Source organism: Akebia trifoliata, chromosome 16 (assembly GCF_017979445.1).
Source record: "Akebia trifoliata isolate Shusen 1 chromosome 16, ASM1797944v1, whole genome shotgun sequence".
Taxonomy (NCBI): domain Eukaryota; kingdom Viridiplantae; phylum Streptophyta; class Magnoliopsida; order Ranunculales; family Lardizabalaceae; genus Akebia; species Akebia trifoliata.
The window spans coordinates 29275433-29298010 of record NC_141390.1 but is presented as its reverse complement, the minus strand read 5'-3'; the positions used below and the strand labels follow the sequence as shown (position 1 = coordinate 29298010).

At 35.9% G+C, this 22578-nt stretch overlaps 1 protein-coding gene across 1 annotated transcript; it reads left to right on the top strand.

The window, feature by feature from the left end:
- The first annotated feature begins 60 nt into the window (after positions 1-60).
- LOC147383348 (protein ALWAYS EARLY 3-like) lies at positions 61-22499 on the top strand. The gene is made up of 22 exons (XM_086429412.1): positions 61-228; positions 307-333; positions 764-877; positions 3081-3194; positions 3911-4009; positions 4254-4316; positions 6601-6678; positions 8114-8306; positions 8986-9248; positions 9346-9718; positions 11280-11360; positions 13207-13493; positions 13572-13634; positions 15604-15906; positions 15984-16162; positions 16283-16565; positions 17861-18103; positions 18478-18639; positions 19765-19908; positions 20024-20242; positions 20870-21169; positions 22025-22499. Exons 3-22 carry the CDS (start codon positions 782-784, stop codon positions 22217-22219), a joined length of 3738 nt encoding a protein of 1245 aa, XP_086285538.1. The 5' UTR covers positions 61-228; positions 307-333; positions 764-781; the 3' UTR covers positions 22220-22499.
- Positions 22500-22578: the final 79 nt, after the last annotated feature.

Sequence of the window (22578 nt, the reverse complement as noted above, 5' to 3'; positions counted from 1 at the left end):
ATTGTATAACCTTTTTAGGATCCTATCATTCAGTATTGAGGACATTGAAATGGACTGTAAATACATGGGACGGCAGGATGTAATCGAATCATTAGATTGCTTTATTTATTCATTTTTTCCTATTTTGGTCCAGTCAAGCAAGCACATACACATCCATGTGAAATTTCATTTTTAAGGTTCTTAGAGATATTTGGATCTGTACTTTCAAAATTTTCCCATTGTCACATAGTAAGTATTTTAATTTTCTTTTTAGTTTAAGTTCTTTCAAAGGGTAATTTTTATTTTTAATTTTTTGGGTTATACCAGTCCAGAATTATTCAACGGAGTACTAAGGTATTTATTGCCACATGGAGGGTTGATTGGCCCTTGCAGGCTGACCCGATCACCCAACTGTGTGGATTGTCCCATCTTCGCGTTGCATATACCCTAATCTGAGTTGTACTTTTGCCTTGTGTAACTTATATTAAGAAAACCTGTTGGTACTATGAAGAGATTAGGAGTGTTACTCTAGGCACCTCCCCCGCACATGTCATAGATAAATGTGTACCTCCAAATTATTATTTTAATGGGTAAGTTGAACTTTAACCCATGACCTCAAAGTTGCTTTGCTATGAGTCAAACCAACTGAGGGAACATCTTTGGTTCCTTAAGTTGTTGTTTCTTTTGCAGCCTTGCATTTGTTCTTTATTTAATTTGCTATTTTCTTAAGGTAATTGACTTGATAACTTTGTGTTTTACTATTTTTTTTTTGTTACCATTTCAGATTGCCAAGAAAGTTTTCATGTCGTCAACAAGAAAATCTAAAAGTGTGAATAAGCGATTTCCTAAAGTTAGTGAGGAGTCTCCTGATAAGCATGGGAATAAAAGTAGGCAACGGGTGAGTTTTTTTTTTTTGTGCACTCGAAATATGAGGTCCATATTCTGAGATTATTTTTTCATAGCCAAAGAAACTTCTTTACTGTTTTGATTCCAAGCTTCGTCATAATTCATGAGCAATTGTTGTTCCAAGTTTTTTTTTCCTATTATCCACTTCATTTGATCTTGTCATTGAAGGCTCATGTTATGGATTTCGTTTAATTAATTAGATGCATGCTTAAGTGTTCAGGTAAATTTGCCGCAAGGGTGATATACTTAATATCAACTATGGTAGCTAGGTGATATTTATTTTTGATAGGATGGATAATTGACTAATTGACACCAAATTTTTGGGACAGGTCTTTAATGACGATGCTAGGTATGATAATTAAGTAAATTGATGGATTTTGTGTGTGTGTGAAAATACAAGTGAGGTTCCATGTTACTAGCTTAAAAAGAGAGGAGAGAAAAAGTTGTTCATTCAGGCACGAACAAATAGTTTTGTTGGGAAGGTGTATTCCCTTCATGATGCCATTGTTAACATATTAGGCCTCATTTTCTATTAGCTTAAATCTTCTCCATACTTTTAAGGGTTTTTTTTTTTTGAGGATTTTATTTGCAGGTGGGAGATTATATGTAAGGGGAAGTTGAATCTGAAGGTGCCAACTAGCTTAGTTGGTAAATCCCGTGGATGATGATACCATAGAGTTAAAGTTCAATTCCCGCCATCATTGAGTTACTGATCTCACTAAAAAAAAAGGCTTAGCAATCAAAAATAGAGGGGGCTGAATTACATGGTTTTTCCATTTTTTTTTTGTGCTTGCTGTTTTTTTCTTTCCTATTTACACAGTTAGTCTCATCAACGTCCTTTTCTGGTCTGATTAATAAAGTTTATGTCTATAAAAAAGTTCAATAAATACAAACATTTTTATATAATAATAAAAAATTGGTTTTTTCATGCAGGGAAAGATATGCCTTTTTTGTTATTATTTATTTGGAATGGCTTATAATATCTACTGGTTCGGAAAGCAAGCCCCCAAAAGATTTGGTCAACTAAACAAATCTTGTTCGAGTCTTTTATTATTGAAATTGACTTCATATCTTCTTCATTATCTCCATCCAAGTTCTTTTGGGTCTTCCTTTGTTCTTTTAGAACCTTGAGCGTGGATATTTCTTCTATTTAGAGCTGTAATTGGCCTTCATTGAACATGCCCAAATCATCTCAGTTGACATTTTCATAGTTTACCTGCCTATTAGAGCTACTCCTACATTTTTCCGAATGCATTTGTTTCTAATTTTATATTTTCTAGTCTTTCTACTCACCCATCCCAACATTCACATGTTTGTCATGCTCAATTTATTAACACGATGCTTCTTGACCCCTCACATTCAGCTCCACAGTTGTTCTTACGACCATATTATAAAATTTTCCTTTTACTTTGATTGGTATACGTCTGCTACAAATCTGTACACAAGGCATTAAAATAATATTAATGGTGTGAAGCAGATGACATTCTTAAAACCTTAGCACTCGAGGCACAAACTTCACGGTCATATTTTTTCTCTTTAAATAAAAGTATTGGGTCATTTCTTGGTGTCAGCTTCAATTGTTTTATGCACCTTCTATATCACTGGGTAAAATGTACGGTGTTGCTATGGGGTTTGCTTATTTTTAATGAGATTAGTAACAAAGGCGAAGAAAGATGTTGAACCCTTGTTTTGTATAAACATCCACAAACTAATGAATAGATACTTATGTGTAATTACATGACCTTTGTACAAGAAATTTATGTTTTTTTTAAATCTTATAATAACTTTCTCAATTTTTTATATATGTCAAATCTCACAATTTGTTGAAATATTTCCTTCGAAATCCTGCATTTTTATACATGAAATTCAATTATTTCGGTTGGAATTTATTGTTCAACGAAATATTTTGTGAATTGACTAGTGATTTCATCTGAAATATTGATAAAGAGAAATTGTTCGTTAGATTTCATGTTGAGCCTTCTGGAAATGGAAATATTTTGTGGCAATGTCAAAATTTAATACTATGTTCATCAGAATTAGACCATAATAGTGGAAGAGGCTGAGAAAATATTTTTTGGGTGGAATTATTAGCTACGTTTGCATGATATATTTTTTACATTGAGTTATTCTTTATCTGTCCTATCCTGGTCGGGGCTTGGTGATGTTTTAGTTACTTTAATTGTTTTGGTTCCTAGGAATTTAGTGAACTAGAAGCTTGTGCATTTCTTGAGGCTCTGGACATCTTTAGTGATTGTTATCATGGCCTTTCGTTGTGGATCGAGACTACTTTCTTGAACTCCAGCAAACATGTATGTGAGATGTACATGCTATTCAAGTAAGGGAATCATTTAAGGTTTCTTTATGAATAGTAATAAATATTACTAAAAATAACTAATCATTTATTAAGATAGTAAATAGGAGATCAAAGCATTGTTACCCTTTTCTAAACATGGAAAGATCTTTCTCATGGATCCATTTTTGTTGCAAACTGATTTATGGACCGAAAGTTTTGGGCATTTGAAAATCTAAAAGAAAGCTACTACTGTACTAGGGTAGATCTTAGCATTTTGTATGAACAATTAACCAATTCAATAATGGTGTCAGGTGTGAACTGTGTAGTACCCAACGAATATAAATGTTCAGTTATACTTTCTGGTAGTATCTATACAACTTCAATTTTTTTGTTGTTGTTACTGAGTATCATGTTCTTAACTAACCAATATTTATTCAGATGATGAATAATTATGTTGACATGTAGATCTTTTGGGTTGCCATGTCGGAGGCATTATGTCTCTATCACAGACTCATGTGTCTGTCAGTCTTCATCTAAGTGATGGTAGTTTGTTATGTTATTTTTTATTTTTTGAAAGTTATGTTATGTTTCTATATTTCAAAAGAGAATATCATTAAGTTTCTGGGGCACATGGCAGACTGTCACCACACTGGACAGAAAATACCACTGTCTTGTTAAGCACTCTAGCTTTGTGAACATATTAAAAATATGTTGATGTACTCGTTCATGCAGAAGCGGAAGTTGTCTGACATGGTTGGTTCTCAATGGAGCAAGGAAGAACTCGAGTGTTTTTATGAAGCTTTCCGAAAATATGGAAAAGACTGGAAGAAGGTTTACCCATTTTTTTTTTCATCTTAATTTGTTGATTTTTAAAGATTAGAGTGATGGGCAAAAATTTTCTGTGCTGTTTTGATATTAGTCTGTGTAACATAGGCGTTGTGAGTTATTTCTCTGAAGTACAAACGATGGCAATCTTTAGAAAATTTTGTTAGAACATGCATTGAGCTGTTGTTTTCACTTGATTCTTCATGCTCTTGGTTCCTGATACTGATTACTGGTTCTTATGGATTTGTAGGTGGCTGGTGTTGTATGTAACAGATCCATAGAAATGGTGGAGGCACTTTACAATATGAATAGGGTAAGCATGGTCCTTGAAGATTGACTGAAAGAATAAAGTAAAAATCCTTAAAAATTGACTAAGATATTTATGATTTGGTATACTTTAGAATTTTTAGGGTGTCTATTACCATGGTTACCATGTGTTATATGGATATATAATCTTCTTTAGTGTTTAGGTTGTATTGCCAGTTCCAGGCCCGGTGAAGGAGGGTTGTGTAACAGCCAGTGTAAAAATTGTATGGAAACTTAAACCTCTAGGCATAGATCCTTGTTTGTTGATTTTGAATCATGTTAGTGTGTTTTGGGTATATATAGCTTCAGATAGAGTTAAATGATGAAACATGATTCATGTTGCCCACTCCAATGTTTGGGCTAAGACGAAGATGATGATGTTTTCTCGGTATGACTTGCTTGCATATTTTTCATTTATACATACCGTCTGTTTTTCATTTAGCTTTACTTTGTTGCTTTTGCATATTGAAAAGAAAAAAAGCATTTGATGCATATTATGAATTTGGGTATATGAGAACTGATAATGAAAAACATAGGGGAAAACCACATTTTTCCTCTTGGTCAACCGAATTCTAGCTTCACGATTATTTTGCTATTTTTTATCTCAAAAGACAAAGATTTTAAGTGTTGAGCATGGTAGAGAATAACATGTATCACATAAAGATGCATTACATACATCATATCATTGTCGGTGTATCTGATCACAAATGGCAGGTTATGTTCAGAGGCCCTAAAGAGAGCCAAACATTTTTTCAATGTATGGGTTAGAAGTTTTGGAATGGGCTGATTTCTTGTGAGGGTGATCTCTATGATGAGGAGATCATCCTCACCAAAAATCTGCCCTAGAACTTCTACCCCCAGCAAAAGTGGTTTACAAAAATTGGACGGTCCACGATTCTTCAACTTGTAAACTACAGTTAGAAGTTTCGGAATGAGATGATTTTTGGTGAGGATGATCTCTACATCATAGAGATCATCCTCACAAAAAATCAGCTCATTCCGAAACTTCTAACCCATGTTTTGAAAAATGTTTGGCTCTCTTTAGGGCCTCCGAACGCTCCCCTATATATATAGATCAATTAATATCTTCTATATTAGGAAATATTGGTGATGAGAGATTTTAACAATGAATAGTAGGAGTGATTTAGGTCAATTAGGATCTTTTCACTAGATTTACTTTCTATATCTTGGTTTATATAATCTCTATAAAAACCCTGTCAAGGTTCATGTAATGATAATCTAAGTTATCAATAAACCTATTTCTTTATGGTATTAGAGCACAAGCTCTTCTAAGTTACCTACCTTCCTCCATACAAAATCCCCCTAATTCTTATACTCATGCCTCACAATATTTTCTTTTTCCCAAAACTCTTCAGTGAGAGTTATTAATTCAAGCCAAATGATCCTCCTATGCATGTTCCTGAGATAACATGGCGTACATAATCTAGAACACACTCAAAAAAGAGTGGGATGACAGTGATGGGCTTCACAAAAAGGTGATGATCACCGGCACACACGATTGGACGTTTTCCGCCATTCATCAACAAGTCATATAATGAGATCAAGGACAATTATTCCCAGTAACCAATTACGCATTCCTTCTTTAAAGGACCATGCAAGTGCCAGAAGGTGTTCGAGAATATGTATTGTATGAAAATGCATGCGATACACTTATCTCATCACAAATTGCAGGTTGTGATGGGGAAGTATATGTTTAGCGTATTTCAATTATATTTTCTATATTAGGAACTATTGATGAACATGATTTTAACTCTAAAAAGTAGGTGCTTAGCTGAATTAAGATTCTTATCTTAGGTTCACTTCATATATCTTGGTTGAAGTAATTTCTATAAAAACCCTATTAGAGTTATGTAATGATCATTGAGGTTATCAATAAACCATTGTCTTCAATTTGTTCATATGGTTACTACTATTTTTTTCATTTTCTTGTGAATGTGCTGATTCAATGTCATCAAGTGTTATTTAGTTGATGTAATACAACTAATATTTTATCGAAAAAGGCACACTTTGTCAACCTTTATGATATGAACTACACATGTATAAGCCATACTAGTAAGGTACTATGTTTTTCAAGCCATTGAGAGGCAAATATGAGACATCTAGCACTTATAAAACCTCTACCAACTTTCGTAGTTTTGAACTCCAGATATATAGGCTGGCTGGCTGCAAACTTCTGTTCTTTTGTTGTGTGCTATTATGTTATTGATGAGAATGGAAGTTTTCGATGTTTGGTTCATGAGCTGTAACAATTCAATGTTCTCAACTTCCAGGCATACTTATCCCTTCCAGAAGGGACGGCTTCTGTGGTTGGACTAATAGCAATGATGACTGATCATTATAATATTCTGGTGAGATGGAATTCAGTTTTTAACCATGGTTTCAGATGCTATTGAATTGATCCTGGTTCTTGGATATTTGTGGTTTGTACCCTATAAGCTGGTGTGTTTAGTATTTATTCCTAAACTTTTGGTTGTTCCATTTCTTCCATAAGCCCGACCAATTATAAGAGATAACTATACTTAATCTTCATTATGTTACCAATAGACACATTTAATTTTATGTCTGCAAAATATCAATGTAGAATACACCATATATCTTAGGCTGGCATCAGTGACAGAAGCATAATAAGAGAGGATGTAAATATAAGGAGTGGCTAAGTGGGATGGTAAACATGAGGAAGCTGATGGTAATAAAGAATGGGAAAAATCTTGCTGTCTTGCATACTCCTTAACTTTATTGCCTGATGCATATGGTAATAAGAAGATGATTGCCAAAATTTGAACTCCGCATCCATATTTTCTAGTTGTGCAGATAGAAATTGCATGCTATCAGAAATTTTTATGTGCTAAAAGATCATTTTATAATACAAAAAAAGGAACGAACTTTTTGGTGTTTTTTACTCATATTGTTTGGTTATTTTATCTTGGTATCTTTTCTTTTATTCAGTTATTGAATTTTCCAAAACATGGGTGCTTGTGTCTTGTTAAACAACACTGAATCCATGTAGGTTTATGCTTCACATTTGTTGACAATGAAGCAGATAACTTGAGGCATGTTCAAAACTAAAATTAATCCTCGGTAGTCGGTACTGGATTTTTGCATATAGGAGTGAATCATTTTATTGCTTGAATAATGCAACAAATAAATATATTCAGAAATGGGATTCAATACAATGTGGGCTCAGGTAACTCAATCAGACCTTGGGAGGATTTGTAGTGTGGGATTCCCTTTTGAAGCTTGACTTTCTATCTATTTACTCCTTAAATTGTAAAGAAGCCCTTGTTGCCATATGACACAGGTGTGTCATGGGGTGTTGGCATCAAAAGAAATCTTAATGATTGGGGAGATTCTTGTGATGACCACTATTCTGGACATGATCAATGATGGTACATCAACTAGAGGTCTGATCCGCAAATGGAAAGTTCTGGGTGAAATTGTTCAATAGGAAATATCTCGTAGGGACTTTATCCTATTTCCAACCAAGTTAATTTGAAAGGCTCCATTTTTTGTAAAAGATTGGATTTTTGTGTGGAAATAATGTTTCTGCCGAGTCTTTATCATCCCTAACGATGGCATGTATAGGTCTACTAGTGAAGCTATGGACTCTTCTCAGTTATCCCTTTTGCTCTATCAATTTGGATGGACTTTTTTTCTGGGTTTTTTTAATGTGATGGATGGTCCCAAATTACTTGATTTGATTTTTAAACATTTTAGTTTCAGTGTCTGCTGGTTTGTTGGAATGACTTGGTAAGAAATTGAAGTAAAAGGATAATGAATTGGCAGGAAGGGAGTGAGAGTGAACGAGAAAGCAATGATGGGCCAGTACCATCCCAAAAGCCTCAAAAGCGTGCCCGGGGAAAATTTCAATCTATCATCTCAAAAGGATTAGATGGGCATGTTCCAGATTTGTTGCAGTCCCAGTCATTTGCATCAAATTATGGGTGCTTATCATTATTAAAGAAGAAGCGCTCTGGTGGTAAAGTCCTATGCTTCAAATTTTCAATGGATGATCTTGTTACCATTTCTTTTTCATTATAGTTATTTCAATGTTTTTAATACTTCACGTGCTTGCAATTTTACTAGTCAAGGAGCATTGAGTCATTTACATACAAAGTAAGTTGAGTGAAGATCGTAATCCAGTGTTTTAACATCCTGAAAAATTCGACTCTACTTATAAAAATTGGGTATCAACTTCAAAGCAATTGAAGTCTTTTAGGTTAAGTCTGGCGAATCAAATTGTTAGCCAGTAAATGATATTAAAATAGTATAAGTAACAACATTGGGAGAGGTCATAAAGTATTTAACAATTGTAAAATTTAGAAAATGAAAAAAAATTAATATTTAATATCAAAGAAATTGGCTTGGGAAGTCGAGTTGTGTTCCTGAGCTGAATCTGTGAACCAGATTCTGATGTTCTGTTGATTTGGCCTAGTCAACTGGCAAAGTGAACAGTTTCAAATGAGTTTTTATGCCTACTCTACCTGAAATTTAACAGAATCAAGTCAAATTTCTGAGTTCGAGGTTGATCAGTGAGATTAAAAACCCTGTTATGATCTTTTCTTCTTGATGGTGTGACCTTTCAAATTCTTCCATTTGGAAGAGATCAAATCTAGTGAAGTTAAACTTCCGTGCATGATGCCTTGGATCTTTTGTAGGTAGCCGACCTCGTGTTGTTGGAAAAAGGACACCTCGTTTCCCTGTTTCACATCTGTCCGATAAATGTGACATGGAAAAAATTATTTCATCAAATAAACAAGGTCCAGAATCAGAAGTAGATGCTAATGATGAAGGCGCCCATGGGGCAGTTCTAGTCCTAGCAGAGGCTTTACATAGAGGAGGTTCTCCCCAAGTTTCTCATACATCAAACAGAAGAACTGAGCTTATGAGACCCTCACCTGTTCAGAAAGGTGAACGAATGGTAATGTCTTACTTCTTACTATTATTTTGTGTTGCTTTCTTCAATAATGTAACTGAAAGATGAATTAATTGGTCTATTTTCTATTCCATATATTCAGCATGCAGAATCAGAGAAGGCTATTGCTAAGCTTGTTGGTGTTGCAATGGATGAGGACTGTTTTGAAGGTAGTTTAGGAAGCAGGGAAGCTGAAAATGGAGATTTTGCCAGAGATACAAATTATATGATGGATGCGGAAGGTGATGATACAGTAGAAGTTCAACAGAAAAGGAAGAAGGATCGTGGGAAAAAGCCAAAGTTCCAAGATATTGAACATGCTCATTTTGACGATGTTAGGGAAGCATGCAGTGGTACTGAAGAAGGACCTAGTTTTTCTGTAAAAGAAAAAGTTTTTACTGAAGTTACAAATACAAACTTTGAGCAATCCTCTCCTCAGGGTCCACGGAAGAGAAGTAGGCAACTTCTCTTTGAAGGTATAATAATTACTGCCTTTAATTTTCTAACTTTCCCTTTGCATGTAAGGTTTTTGGGTGAAATTGAGGGAGTTGTTATTTTACCTTCCTTTTGCTTAATTATGAGTTTTTCACTTCTTTTCCACTTCACTAAGCGAAACCAGTGGGTATTACAATTGCCTTTTTGTTTAAGGACATTTAAGGAATGAGTCCTTGTTTAATTCTTTTTCCACTTCACTGGCGAAACCAATAGGTATTATAATAATCATAGTTTATAATTTTTTAAATACTTATGAGCAATCTAATATGTCCAATGTATTTGCTTATAAGAATATACTAAATTTTTTTCTTCATATCTTCAATCATGGTATGTACTAAGTATTGAATTTTTGTTATCAACATAACCATTGTCTGTGTCTCGACCTGATTTTTTTCTGGTGGGTAAGCTGGACTTGAATGCACGGCCTCAAAGTTTTTTGGCAATGTGTCAAACCCACTGAGCCATGTGTCTAAGCCCCATCTTGACCCAATCACTTGATCAAGATAAATCCTATTTTGTTATCCTACTTCTATCTTGAGCCATATATTCAGTCAAGGCATGTATCTTCGTATCTTTTCTGACTAATGTATTTTTGTCTTGTTATTGTTTCTTACTACTTCTATCCATGCCATTTTCAGTTACTTCCATAGCGATAACTTTTTTAAAAAAAAACTACACCTTACCACTTTCATCCATGTCATATCTTTTATAAGATGATGGTAAGTGATCGGTAGAGAATATACAACTTGTAAAGTTCACCTATGTATTAGGAGAAGACATAGGGATAGATTGATGGAGGGAGAATCCTTGCAGATATCCAGGTTGGTGTAGAAATAAGTTTATTTTTCTCTTGGACATGAGAGAATTGACTTTGTTGCTCTGTAGTTTCCAAGTCTTCCTTAGCTTAGTTTGGTGGCCAGAATATTGTATTTTTTTCTTAAGGGACTAACAATAAATATATGAGGTATAAAGACCATCTTTTTGTGGTTGGAAGGGGGGCTACATAACATGAGGTTCTTCGACCATGCAAACATTGGCCAACTTGAAATCTGAACTTTGTTATGATCAATGACAACCTGAAATCCAAGGCCTCTGGTAGGATGAAAATCACTTGCTTGATGCTACTGATGCGCTTTGGAAAATTTTTAATGTATTCCCGAGGTTGGTTAATGACGAGTCTCTCATAGTTGAAGGGATATTCCAAGGGTTGCTTTGTTTTATGGTCTGGAGATGGTGAAACATTTTTTTTTCTTTTCCTTCTCTCTCTTATTCCCCTTCCTACTTTCAATAATAGATTTCTTTGTTATCAATAAAAATCAGGATGAATTCAAGTATATATATATATATATATATATATATATTATTTCCCCCCCCCCCCCCCCCCTGAAATCTAACTAGTATGGAATTTCATTATGAAGAATTAGGTACACTTTTCTGTTAATCCTGGGCATTAATCTCATTCTTGCCTCTGTTTCCTTTTAATCTTGCGGTTCATGTTACTTGTGTCACATTCGTATTACTTTGATCGTTTTCTATTTTTAGATGAAAGCTCTGCATTAGAGGCCCTGTGCACTTTGGCAGATGTATCTATGAAGCTGGTGCCAACATCAACGATTGAATCTGGTAACTATTTTATGCTTCTATACTTCTATCATATAATTGCTTAAGAATATGAAGAATAGTCTAGAAATCATTGTTATGAGCTGGATACTTGGCTTATTGGACTTTTTTCCTGGTATGGATGCACTTTCTTGGTATGCTTACTTGAACATTATGCTTTTTGATTTCTTTTTCATTCCTCAAGAGATGCTAGTGAAATAGCATGGGATCTCTTTTAGTTTTGTACTTACCTGTACAACATTGAATTCCTTTAGACTTGAAATGATTGGAGGCAGGGTTTTGTCACTAATCTGTGGTATTACGACATACAGCCTTCACCACCTCACGAGGTGCCACCTTCAGACATGATTGGATTTTTTCTTTTGAATTCTTAGAAGCTTTAGATGTTATGACTTTGATGTTAGATTAGTGCTAGATGGACAAGGATACGAGGCTTGGTGTTTGGGCACATGTTAGGGAATTAGACTCATGGATTGGAAAATGTATTGGACTTGTGGCCTCTTTTGTGTTTATCCATGTCCATATATATAGAGCGGATCATCATTAATCATTCATAATTCCTTACCCCAACTATTGTGGGTCACGAACATGAATCTTGTCTAGGCAGTCAATTTGGTGGAAAAGTTTGGTGTAGATCTTGGATTTCCAAGATGAAGGAGAAGAACAAGAAAAGAAGAGAGAGAAAGAAGGAGAGCAGATCATTGGGAATTGTATCTTGCAATCCCTACTTTTTTCTGTTTCTATTAACTAATTCTAATTGGACTATAATGCCCTTACAAAATTATAAAGACCAAAAAGTGAATAAAAACATGTAAAGACATCAAATGGCATAATGAAGAGGAGTAAAACAAGGTTACAATCAAAGAAATCTCAAGAGCGGTCAAATTTGTGTTTCTTATGTGAAGAAAAAACAACAATTAGCAGACATATTGAATAAGGGAGTTGGCAACAATTGTAGGACTATTCTTAGCACGTTGGGCATGATAAATATCTATGCGCCAACTAGAGAGGGGGGGTTTGTGAAGGTAGTTTTGTTTTTATTCCTTTCTATCTATGTCCTTTTGTGTCTTTATGCGTTTTTTTTTATTTATTTTTTGGTTTTTATGTAGTTCTATAAGGGCATTATGGCCCAACTACAATTAGTCAATATAAATTGAAAAGAGTAGGGATTGTGAGACAAAATTCTTAACAATCCCTTCTCCTTCTCTCTCTTTTCTTTTTCTTCTTTTTGGAAACTCTAGATCTGCACCAAACTTTTCCATTGAAACCCCAAATATGCACCAAGATTTCCCCCTACCTCGATTTTCTCTAAGAGGCAATTCAAAATGACCTAAACGTCCTCATCTTCAACCTTTAGCTAAAAATCCTTCATTTTTCTCTCCAAAAACTGTCATATGCAACCGCTAGAGTGATATCTGTTGTCTTCATCTTTAACTTTGAGATCATGTCCTTCAAACCTTAAGAACAAGATAGGATTTTAGGAGAAAAAATGGCAGGTTTAACCTATAAAAGAATGACAGATTTATAGATAAATATTGGCATGAAAAAGTGTGATTAGTTTAACAAAAAATAATTGTAATTATCAACTAGTATTTTTTTAGTTGGGCAACTTGCAAAAATCTATTTTTGGATCTGTTTAGTGGTAGTGCATTTTCCTCCCTATAGAACAGCATAAATTGTCGATCAGGTTTGGATGAATTAGTTTTTCTCCTTGTTTTTATTTTTCTAGAGGAAATTAGATATATTTGTTTAAAAGAACTTCAGATTGTGCATTATTCTCATAGCTTTCTATCTATGGTGACCAGATTTTGTAATTAAGACAACCTGTTATTGTTATTTGTGTGTATAGAGTCATCTGTGCAATCTAAGGAAGGAAACGTAACTACTGATATTGTTGAGAAGTCTTGCTTACCCGAAGCTATGTCTGCAAACCATCAGAGGGACAAATCTAAAATCTCAGGGGCTAAAGAGAAAGGGGTCCGCTCAATGGCTGGAGTTGGTGTCACTGTTGTTAAAAATTCTAAATTAGGAAGGGATTCGGCTTTTGATCTTAGTCCTCTTCCTGAAGCAAAGCAGCAACCTTGTCAGTCTACCATAAAAATTCATAAAAATAAACGCAAACCCTTAGCATCAAAAGTAAGCACTCAACGTTAACCACTTTTAACATTAACCCTTTTAGGATGTTACTAAATGATCTATTCAATTGTTAACCAGTTGCGGAATCCAAAAACTGACACACACAACGATTCTCGTCTGTCTGAATCACAGAAAACTGAGGTATGCAATTTCTTTTCTCTTTTAACTTTTGAAGATATTTTATTTCATGTTTCCAGTGAAGCATAAGTTGTTCTGCTTTGATGATAAGAAGGTATGTTGTGTTAACTTGCTCAATGGAACCATGTATTGATTGTTTTCCATCCTCTACTTTCTCCGTCTCTCTTAAACTCTCTATATTTCACTAGTTCTTTTTTAAATGGTGATTGTACCATGCTATTCCTGTGGTTTGCACTTTAGGAGCTCTTAATAGAAACAATTGTGCATTCTGGAAAATGCAAGCTTACAGCTATGGGAGTTCATCACTCATGGTGGTAACATAGAAAATTTCCCAATGGGCCAAATTACTGTAGAGTGAAGAGTCCTGCTGCTGGACAATCCAGAATAATTGGCAAATGAATGTAAGATGGCTGTTTTAAAGGCAAGACAGCAAGGTTCAACTTGGAGTAGGCCTCAACAGGGATTTAGATTTTTTTATGGAATTTGTCCAATGTTTTAGGGTGCTAGAGTGACAGGGTTTCATTTAGGTTTTTGTGATGGGTAGGTAGGTTTAGATAGAGGACACATTTGGTGCAGAAATCAGGGTTGTTTTGGGTATGATAGAGCTTGAATGTAGGGTTCATTTAGGGTTTATGTGGTAGAATGGACTGCGACCACTGGCAAGCTATCAGTGGTAGGACTGAAACAGTGAATGATTTTATGGAGATAAACTCGGCAAAACAGAGCTTTTGTGATGGATTTATGCAGAGAATTAATTGGAAGGGAAAAAACCCAAGTGGGGTGAGTTTCACAGTCCTTGGAAAAAAAGGATTAATGGAGTCTTACTATAAATCTAAGTTTCAATAGGCTAAAGTCGCACCACTTGATAGGTTGCAGAGATTTCTGCAAGAGCAAAAAGAGCTCCCTTGGGGAAAAAAAGGATTAATGGAGTCTTACTATAAATCTGAGTTTTCAATAGGCTGCAGTCACACCACTGCTAGAGCAAAAAGAGTATACATGTATATGATTGTCCGTAGAATTAAATATGGATAGTTAAAGTGGAGGTGTGCTTCTGGCGTGCTTATGCAACTGACACATCCTAATAAACCTAAATAGAAATTTTATAAGATGCTAGTATGATTGGCTATGCTCTATGGAGCTGAATTGGATAAAATTAAGAAGCAATACATTCATAGAATGAGTGTAGAAAAGATCAGGACATTGAGATTTATGAGTGGAAATATCAAGAAAGATAAAATTAGAAATGAATTCAAAGAAATGTAGGAGCAGCCTCTTTTGCCAACTGCATATTGTTTATCACGTGCAATGACATCAATAAGAACTCCAATTAGAAGGAACATGCACATTGAAGATTCTAAAAGAGGGGAAAACTAAATAGGACGGAGATTGAGGTAGTGCGAACTGATATGAACACAACTGAATTAGTGTTAGACATGGCTTTACGCAGAATTGAGTGGAGGAACATGGTTTGTTCAGCAGACCTCCATATTTTTGGGATAAGTAGGTACTATGATCTTAAAGTAAAGGATATAGTTTTTATTAATGGAGAGTCTGTCCAGAGCCACGCCTTTTGTATTGAAAGAGTGTTCATATCTGCTTTCACTATCTCCATCCTCTTTTTGAGTTTTCTTCTACTCTTTTAGAACCTTCAACTTGAATATTTCTTCAAACTGGACTGTAATCGGCCTTTGTGGATCATTTGAGTCTTTTTTGTTTTATTTAACATGATCTAAAGTATTTCTACAGAACATAAACCAACGTATGGAATAATCTGTGTGGACGTGTTGACTTATTGTGCCTGTGGTGTGTTTTTGATGCTTCAAATCAGTGTCCCACACCAACAAAGTGTCTTGTCTGTTACATGGGTTTCCGTTAGGATTATTTTCCATGATTTCTATTGCTATGTGCCATACCTAGTTTGTAAGTTTCTCCTGTCCCGTATTTTTATTGTACCTCTTACTGCACATTGTAGGTCCCTGCCAACGAAGGGAAGAAATCTCCAAGTACCCCTAAACACATTGGTCAAATTGCTCCACATTCAAAACGGGGAAAATCAGTCAGACCTTCAAAACGATCTTCAAATACTAGTCCGGTCAGTGTAGGGACCGATTCAGCTGTATCGAGTATTGGAGTTTGCACTGTTAAACAGTTCAACTTACCAACTAAACTCAGGAGTAGGCGTAAGATGAATGTAGCGAAACCATTGGCCCTGAAGGTTTTGAACGCTCCTGAGAATATTGGAAAGGAACGACCTAACCTGACACTTGATCTTAAGGTTAAATATCCCTCTTCTTCCACACTAGCAGAACGTTAATTTCATATTTAATCATGTCAGCATGTTTTTAACTGCAGGAAAAGCTCTCTCTCTGTCTGTCATCTCAAATGCTACGCAGATGGTGTGCTTTTGAGTGGTTCTACAGTGCTATTGATTACCCATGGTTTGCAGAGAGGGAGTTTGTGGACTACCTAAATCATGTAAATTTGGGCCACGTTCCAAGGTTAACCCGTGTTGAATGGGGTGTCATTAGGAGGTATTTTTCCTTAGAATTGCTTCTCATCCACAGTTAGGACTAAGCCTACACTTCTTGTCTTTAATCTTGATTATAAATGCTGAAAACATTTATTCATTTCACACCTGATTTTTTTTGCAGCTCTATTGGCAAACCTCGGAGGTTATCCCAGAAGTTTCTACAGGGAGAAAGAGAGAAACTTGAACAGTATCGTGAATTTGCTAGAACACATTATACTGAACTACGTGCTGGTATTAGGGAAGAACCTCCAACAGATCTAGCTTGGCCTCTATCTGTTGGACAACGTGTTATTGCTTGTCATCCCAAGACAAGAGAATTAAATGACGGGAGTGTATTAACAGTTGATCAGAGTAGGTGCAGGGTTCAGTTTGACCGGCCAGAACTAGGGGTTGAATTTGTCATGGTAATGAATTCTTCAACTTACTACTGTGTCATTTCTTAGACCTTATAGTCATGTATGGCCTCTTTGAATTGGTAAAATTTACAACTTTTTCAACACTGGCAATTCTGATATTAGTTTTTTTTCCCCTTTAATTTTCATTGGTACGTATTCAGGTGTCAATTTATGACATGGTACCTTGCATCATATTCAGCTAACTCTGCACACAAAAAAAAAAAAGGATATGTGGACTTGGCTGTTCATTTTAAATAATGTAAAACTAATTATATATTTCATATTATGATGGTGATAACAATGGATTCAGTAATGGGATATTTTACGATTTTTTTGAAAGGTACTATTTGGAAGAAATATGCCCGATGTACAAGGTGACTTTCACAATACAAAAGCTGCAGAAAATAGTACTAAGTAACCCTCTAGCTTACAATTGCATTCCATCTAAACCTTGAACTCCTCAAAAAGCTTGCACTTTCACCAAAAGAATACAGTTCCCTAAATATTGATCATTAGTTCCTGCTTGATTCACCCTTTCCTTTGAAAAGTTGGTTGTTCCTCTCCTTCCACCAGTCCAACAACAGCAAATAAGAGTAAATTTCAGAGTATTCCCTTTCTCTGTCTCTCTTGAAAGGCATGGCATTCCCTGTTAACCAACCATCTATCCCAAAAGGTCGACCTGTTAGGAAGGGGTGCACAATGTACATTGGAGGGTCTTGGGATTAACAGGGGTACAATAATATGAAACACCTGGGAGTAGGCGAATCCCTCTCTCAACACTCCTCCTCACCCAAAGGGTGGAAAGAATTGAACCCATGACCTATACTGTTCTCCTTACCATCATAAGGAGCAAGAGAACAAAAAAATCCACTTCATCATCATGGATTTAGCCCAACTGTTTTGGGGTCAGCTACTTGACTCCTATTTGGTCTAGATCTTTCTCTAAAGCATGCGTCTCCGGATATTTCTTCACTAAATCAATTCATTCCCTTTTCTTCATCCTAATGTGGCTCTTCATGGTAAAAGTCATCATCACAACCTTAGCCTATCATTTATTGGAGTTACTCCTACATTCACACGAATGTATTTATTTCTAATTTTATCTTTAGTCTTCACTTATCACTCTCTACACACATCTATGCTAGCCCAGTCTATAAACATGTTTCTTGCTCGCCCAACATTCAACTCAATGTACTAGTGTTGTACTTTCTGGTTCTCAAGATTTTCTCTGCTATTGTAGAACTACATGTGAAGATCATCCGTAGCTTCTTGAATGATGTCATATAATCATTTTCTCGTCACAGGATATCGACTGCATGCCGTCAAATCCATTGGAAAATATACCTGAAGCTCTTAGAAAACAGAATGTTGCTTTGAATGGATTGCATGAGAACTTCAATGAGCTCAAAATGAATGGTCATTCTAATGGTTGGATGCTTGGAGGATTCATGAGAGTCGCTCCACATGAGAATCTGGAGAACTCGGATAGCACACACTACATTTCTTCCCCTGCATATCCCATGAATGTTTTGTTAAAGCAAGCAAAGGTGAGTAGTTCCTATGATTTCAAATTCTTCCATACTTGTTAAAATGGATAATCTCAATGACTATCAAACTTTGAAGGTGATACCGATCCACCGTTTAACTTCTTTTTTTGAAAGAAAGAGTATAGGTCGGTTGCACACAATTTGTGTGTGTGTTTCAGTGTTTCTTTTTGTTTGCATCATAATTTAGACTTGATGGAACTGCATAATCTAATAGTGATTCTGAAGGAAAAATAATGTTTTCTGGAGTTTTTGGATCTTAATATGATAGAAGTTTGTACCCTTGATTCATGGGATTTTGGTAGCACAGAGCAAACAATTAGAAATTAGAATGGCTATTCTCGCAAAGTTATTTATACTACAACTTGTTTGAACAGGGGGACACAATTAATGCCATTTCACAAGCTAAAGCTGCAGCTAGTGAAATTGTTAATGCTCAAAAAGCGGCATATAGCCAGCCCTGTAACCTGGCGCAGATACAAGCAAGGGAAGCTGATATACAAGCTCTTTCTGGGCTGACTCGTGCTCTGGCTAAAAAGGTTTAACCACTTAATTCTTATTCATGCATTAACTTCATTGTTTCTTTTTCTTCCCTTAATGGAGTCATACAAATATTCAATCTTCAGTTAAAGTAGCCCATATCTTTACATTTTATACATAATATTATTCTGTTTAAATCACACATTTTCTTCTCAATTCCTTAATTATTTGAGCCAGTATGAAAAAACTACAAAAAATGACTTTTAGAAATTATAGTTATTTTCTTGTATGTCTAGGTCAACACAACATGTACACTTAGAGGTCTGGACACGTCTGATAGGAGGAATAGGTGGTTACTATTAACATCACTGAAAACATATACATTTAAGAGTCACCTTAGTTATTATTTCTTAAGAGTTTACTATTCTTATAGGAAACATGAAATGAAGAAGTTGGGATCGATTTCCCAAGACTCAATTTTTGTCAAATAAAAATGTAGTAGAAAGATGGCCTTTTTTTTTTACAGGGAATTAAGCAGAATTTGTTTGGTCACCTATATATTCCAAGTAGTCCTGTAAGACTATATATTTGGCCTTTATAATAAATAATCACAATGCCACTAAAATCCAGCTTTTTTAGTTATCTTATACCAGTATATCTATTTGGCCTTTAGCTTGCACTATGTCCACGTGTTGCCCTTTTTTTTTTGGCCTGGGTTTTGTAACTCGGTCGATTGACTCTACTATATGGTTATCTCACCTTTCTTGCCTGTCTAAGTTGCAACTAATCTTAAATTTATCAGTGAGAGAGTTTCATGGCATTCATTTGTTTGCCGGAAGAACTGCAAGGCCCCATCTTATCATAATGTCGTGCTGGAGTGACCTCAGCGAGGGACACACAGGGGACACCTTGACGTGGTGGTGCGCGCATGTCCGTAGATGTATTGTACTTGTATCTCAGAGAAAACACATCTACGGGCATGCGCGTGCCACCACGTCAAGATGTCCCGTGTGTCCCCCACTGAGGTCACTCCAGCATTAATCTATCATAATTCATGTGACCAACCAGGGTTCTCTCATCCAGCTTGTTGGTGCTTTTATATCAGAATTACATTTTAAAACAGTCTCACGGCTTTTAATCAAGATAAGTGGAATTGAGCGGATCTCTTTTTGTGTAATTTGTAGGAAGTATTGGTGTTGGAGCTGAGGCACATGAATGATGAAGTATTGGAAAACGAAAAAAATAGAGACAATTCTCTAAAAGATTCTGAGCCTTTCAAGAAGCAATATGCCACAGTACTTGTACAGCTAAAGGAAGCCAATGACCAGGCATGTGGCGTCCCTGGAATTATTTTAACCTTTGTGCTTTTGTTCTTTGACTTTTTTCCTTTTTCTTTTCCTCTAGCCTTCCACGAAGTAACTTGTAGATTGTTCTCACTTGCAGGTTTCTTCTGCCCTGATGTATTTGCAGGAGCGCAACACCTACCTAGGAAATTCCCCATCTTCTTGGCTAAAGTCCATGGCCGGTTCAGGTGACCCTATTAGGATACCGAGTTCTTTTGATCAATCTGCATTTCTCCCTCAAGGTCCTGGGCCTCGTGTGGTTGAAATTCTCAATAACTCTACATTGAAAGCACGGACAATGGTTGACGCAGCTGTGCAGGTGATCATTGTTATTTTTTGTTGTTTTTATGTTATGTTTGCTGTATTCATGGACCTTTTTTCCCCCTCTTTGGCTTTAATGAATTTTCACTTATAAGAAAAAGGTATAGAAAGGATTTCAGACTGTGTCACTGCTCTTTTGATCTTGTTCTCTCTTTAGTTATTTGGAAACTGCCTAGTTCAGTAATGGCATTCTGACCAACTCTCTTCTAGTTCTGTACCCCTTTTTTCATTAAGCTTCTATAATCACTTTTAAAAATGGATTCTAGAATTTGAATCTCATTTTTGTATAATTGATGTTCTATTGAGGATTGCTGCTGAGGAAATATAAAACCAGGCAGCATCACCAGTTGACCACCACTCATGATGGGGCCTCACGTGCTCCAATTGGTCCAATTGCTCATAGCTTGAGCAATTGAATGTTACCCATGTTTGGTCATAATCCGAAAATCACATTGATCACTATTTGATCCGTAGAGCGCACATTTGTGTTGGCTATCCAAAGATATCTGATTGTTTCCATTGTCAGGATTGACTGATTACTAACTCATCCTAGGTGTTCATTTTGTGGTACTGATTTTCAGTTTTCCCAACTGTAATTTTAATTTTGTCTTGACAAAATTTTCAGGCAGTGTTCTCTTTGAAGGAAGGGGAAGATGCTTTTGCAAGGGTTAGAGAGGCTTTAGATTCTGTAAATAATCCACAACATGGAGCCAGTTCTGGCATATCGGCTGCACCATCTTTTACTACTACAGTTCCCAGCATTGGCAATTTGCCTCAGCAGGAGCCCACAAATTCCTGCACATCAGAGCCAACAATGACAGTTAATGCAACCAGTCCAATGCTGAACATTGGTTTCGAGCGGAGCCAAGTGCGCATTCCTTCAGAGCTCATCTGCACTTGTATCGCTACCATGGTTATGATTCAGGTAAACTATGATATCAGTTTCCCAAACGTTCTTGTTTTAATGGAAAATCGGACAAATGGCTACTTTATTGACCAAGGATGCATCTCAAGTATCTATCTGTGGTACCTTTAGTTGAGTGACTATTTTTTTAGGTTATAATGATTATACACAGATGTAGTCTTAGTGATTAGATTAGTGAATAATGCAGAATAGAACTCTAGAGAGCTGCTTTGATGTCCAAGGGCTTTAGTACAAGTAGAACCAAGACAGAGTACTTGGAATGCAATTTTAGTAATGAGACCAATAGAGAGAAGGACCAATAAAGATTGATGGATCAGAAATATGTTAACAATTTTCTTTACCTTAGTTCTATTATCTCCATAGGAATGGAGAGATTGAGGATGTTTTCAATAGGATTAGAGTTTGGTAGTAAAGTGAAAGGTGTGATTCTTGAAAACTATCTGATTGTCACCATGGTTTCTTGTCCGAGACCGAGATGACTCGTCCGATACGTCTCGGTATCATCCACCAACGAGATGGATGGTCAAGTCAAACGTACCGGACGAGATTTAAAACGACAGTTCATTGTTGAACGAGACAACTCAAACGTATCAGAAAACTCATCTGAGACTACTTGGTCTCGTTTATGGACGAGATGAGATGTCAAAACGAGTTTTAAAACCATGATTGTCACATCCCAATCAAACTGAAAGGAAAATTTTAAATGCTAACAGTAAGACTGGATATGTAAATATACATATGTTTGAGGTAAGGCTTTGATGATGATGATAAAGGTTATTGTGGACTCCTTTTTAACACTAGAAATTTGTATGATTAGCTTCTGATGTTGAGTTAGTTTTATCTCAAAACATGCAGACATGCACAGAGAGACAGTATCCGCCAGCTGAGGTGGCCCAGATCCTAGACTCTGTTGTTACAAGCTTGATACCGTGCTGTTCCGAAAACCTTCCAATCTACAGAGATATACAAATGTGTCTGGGAGTAATCAAGAACCAGATATTGGCGCTAATACCGACTCCTACCCATCCAAGAGCCTCTCCAGAAGTGTAATATACAATAAAATTGGTAAGTGAGATCAACCCAATTATCAGCTCAGATTACTGCCCGTGTATCTTTCATGTATATATATTATAATCAACACAACTGGTTTTATTTTACCCATTTAAAGATTCCTTGGTAAAACAAATTTGATGACCGTATTTTTATTAGTTAAGTTGGGAAAAAGAGAATTTGGGACCCATAAAGTGGGCTCTTTTTATTGTTATGGATAACAATTGTGGTGGCAATTGAAAATGTGCATTTGTAGCCCCTTAATTTGTGATTTTGTTCATTCTAGTTTCAGTAAGGTACAATGTATGTTGTTGACTTGGGCTAGAGTACTATCCTACTTCCCTTGCATTTCAAAGGAT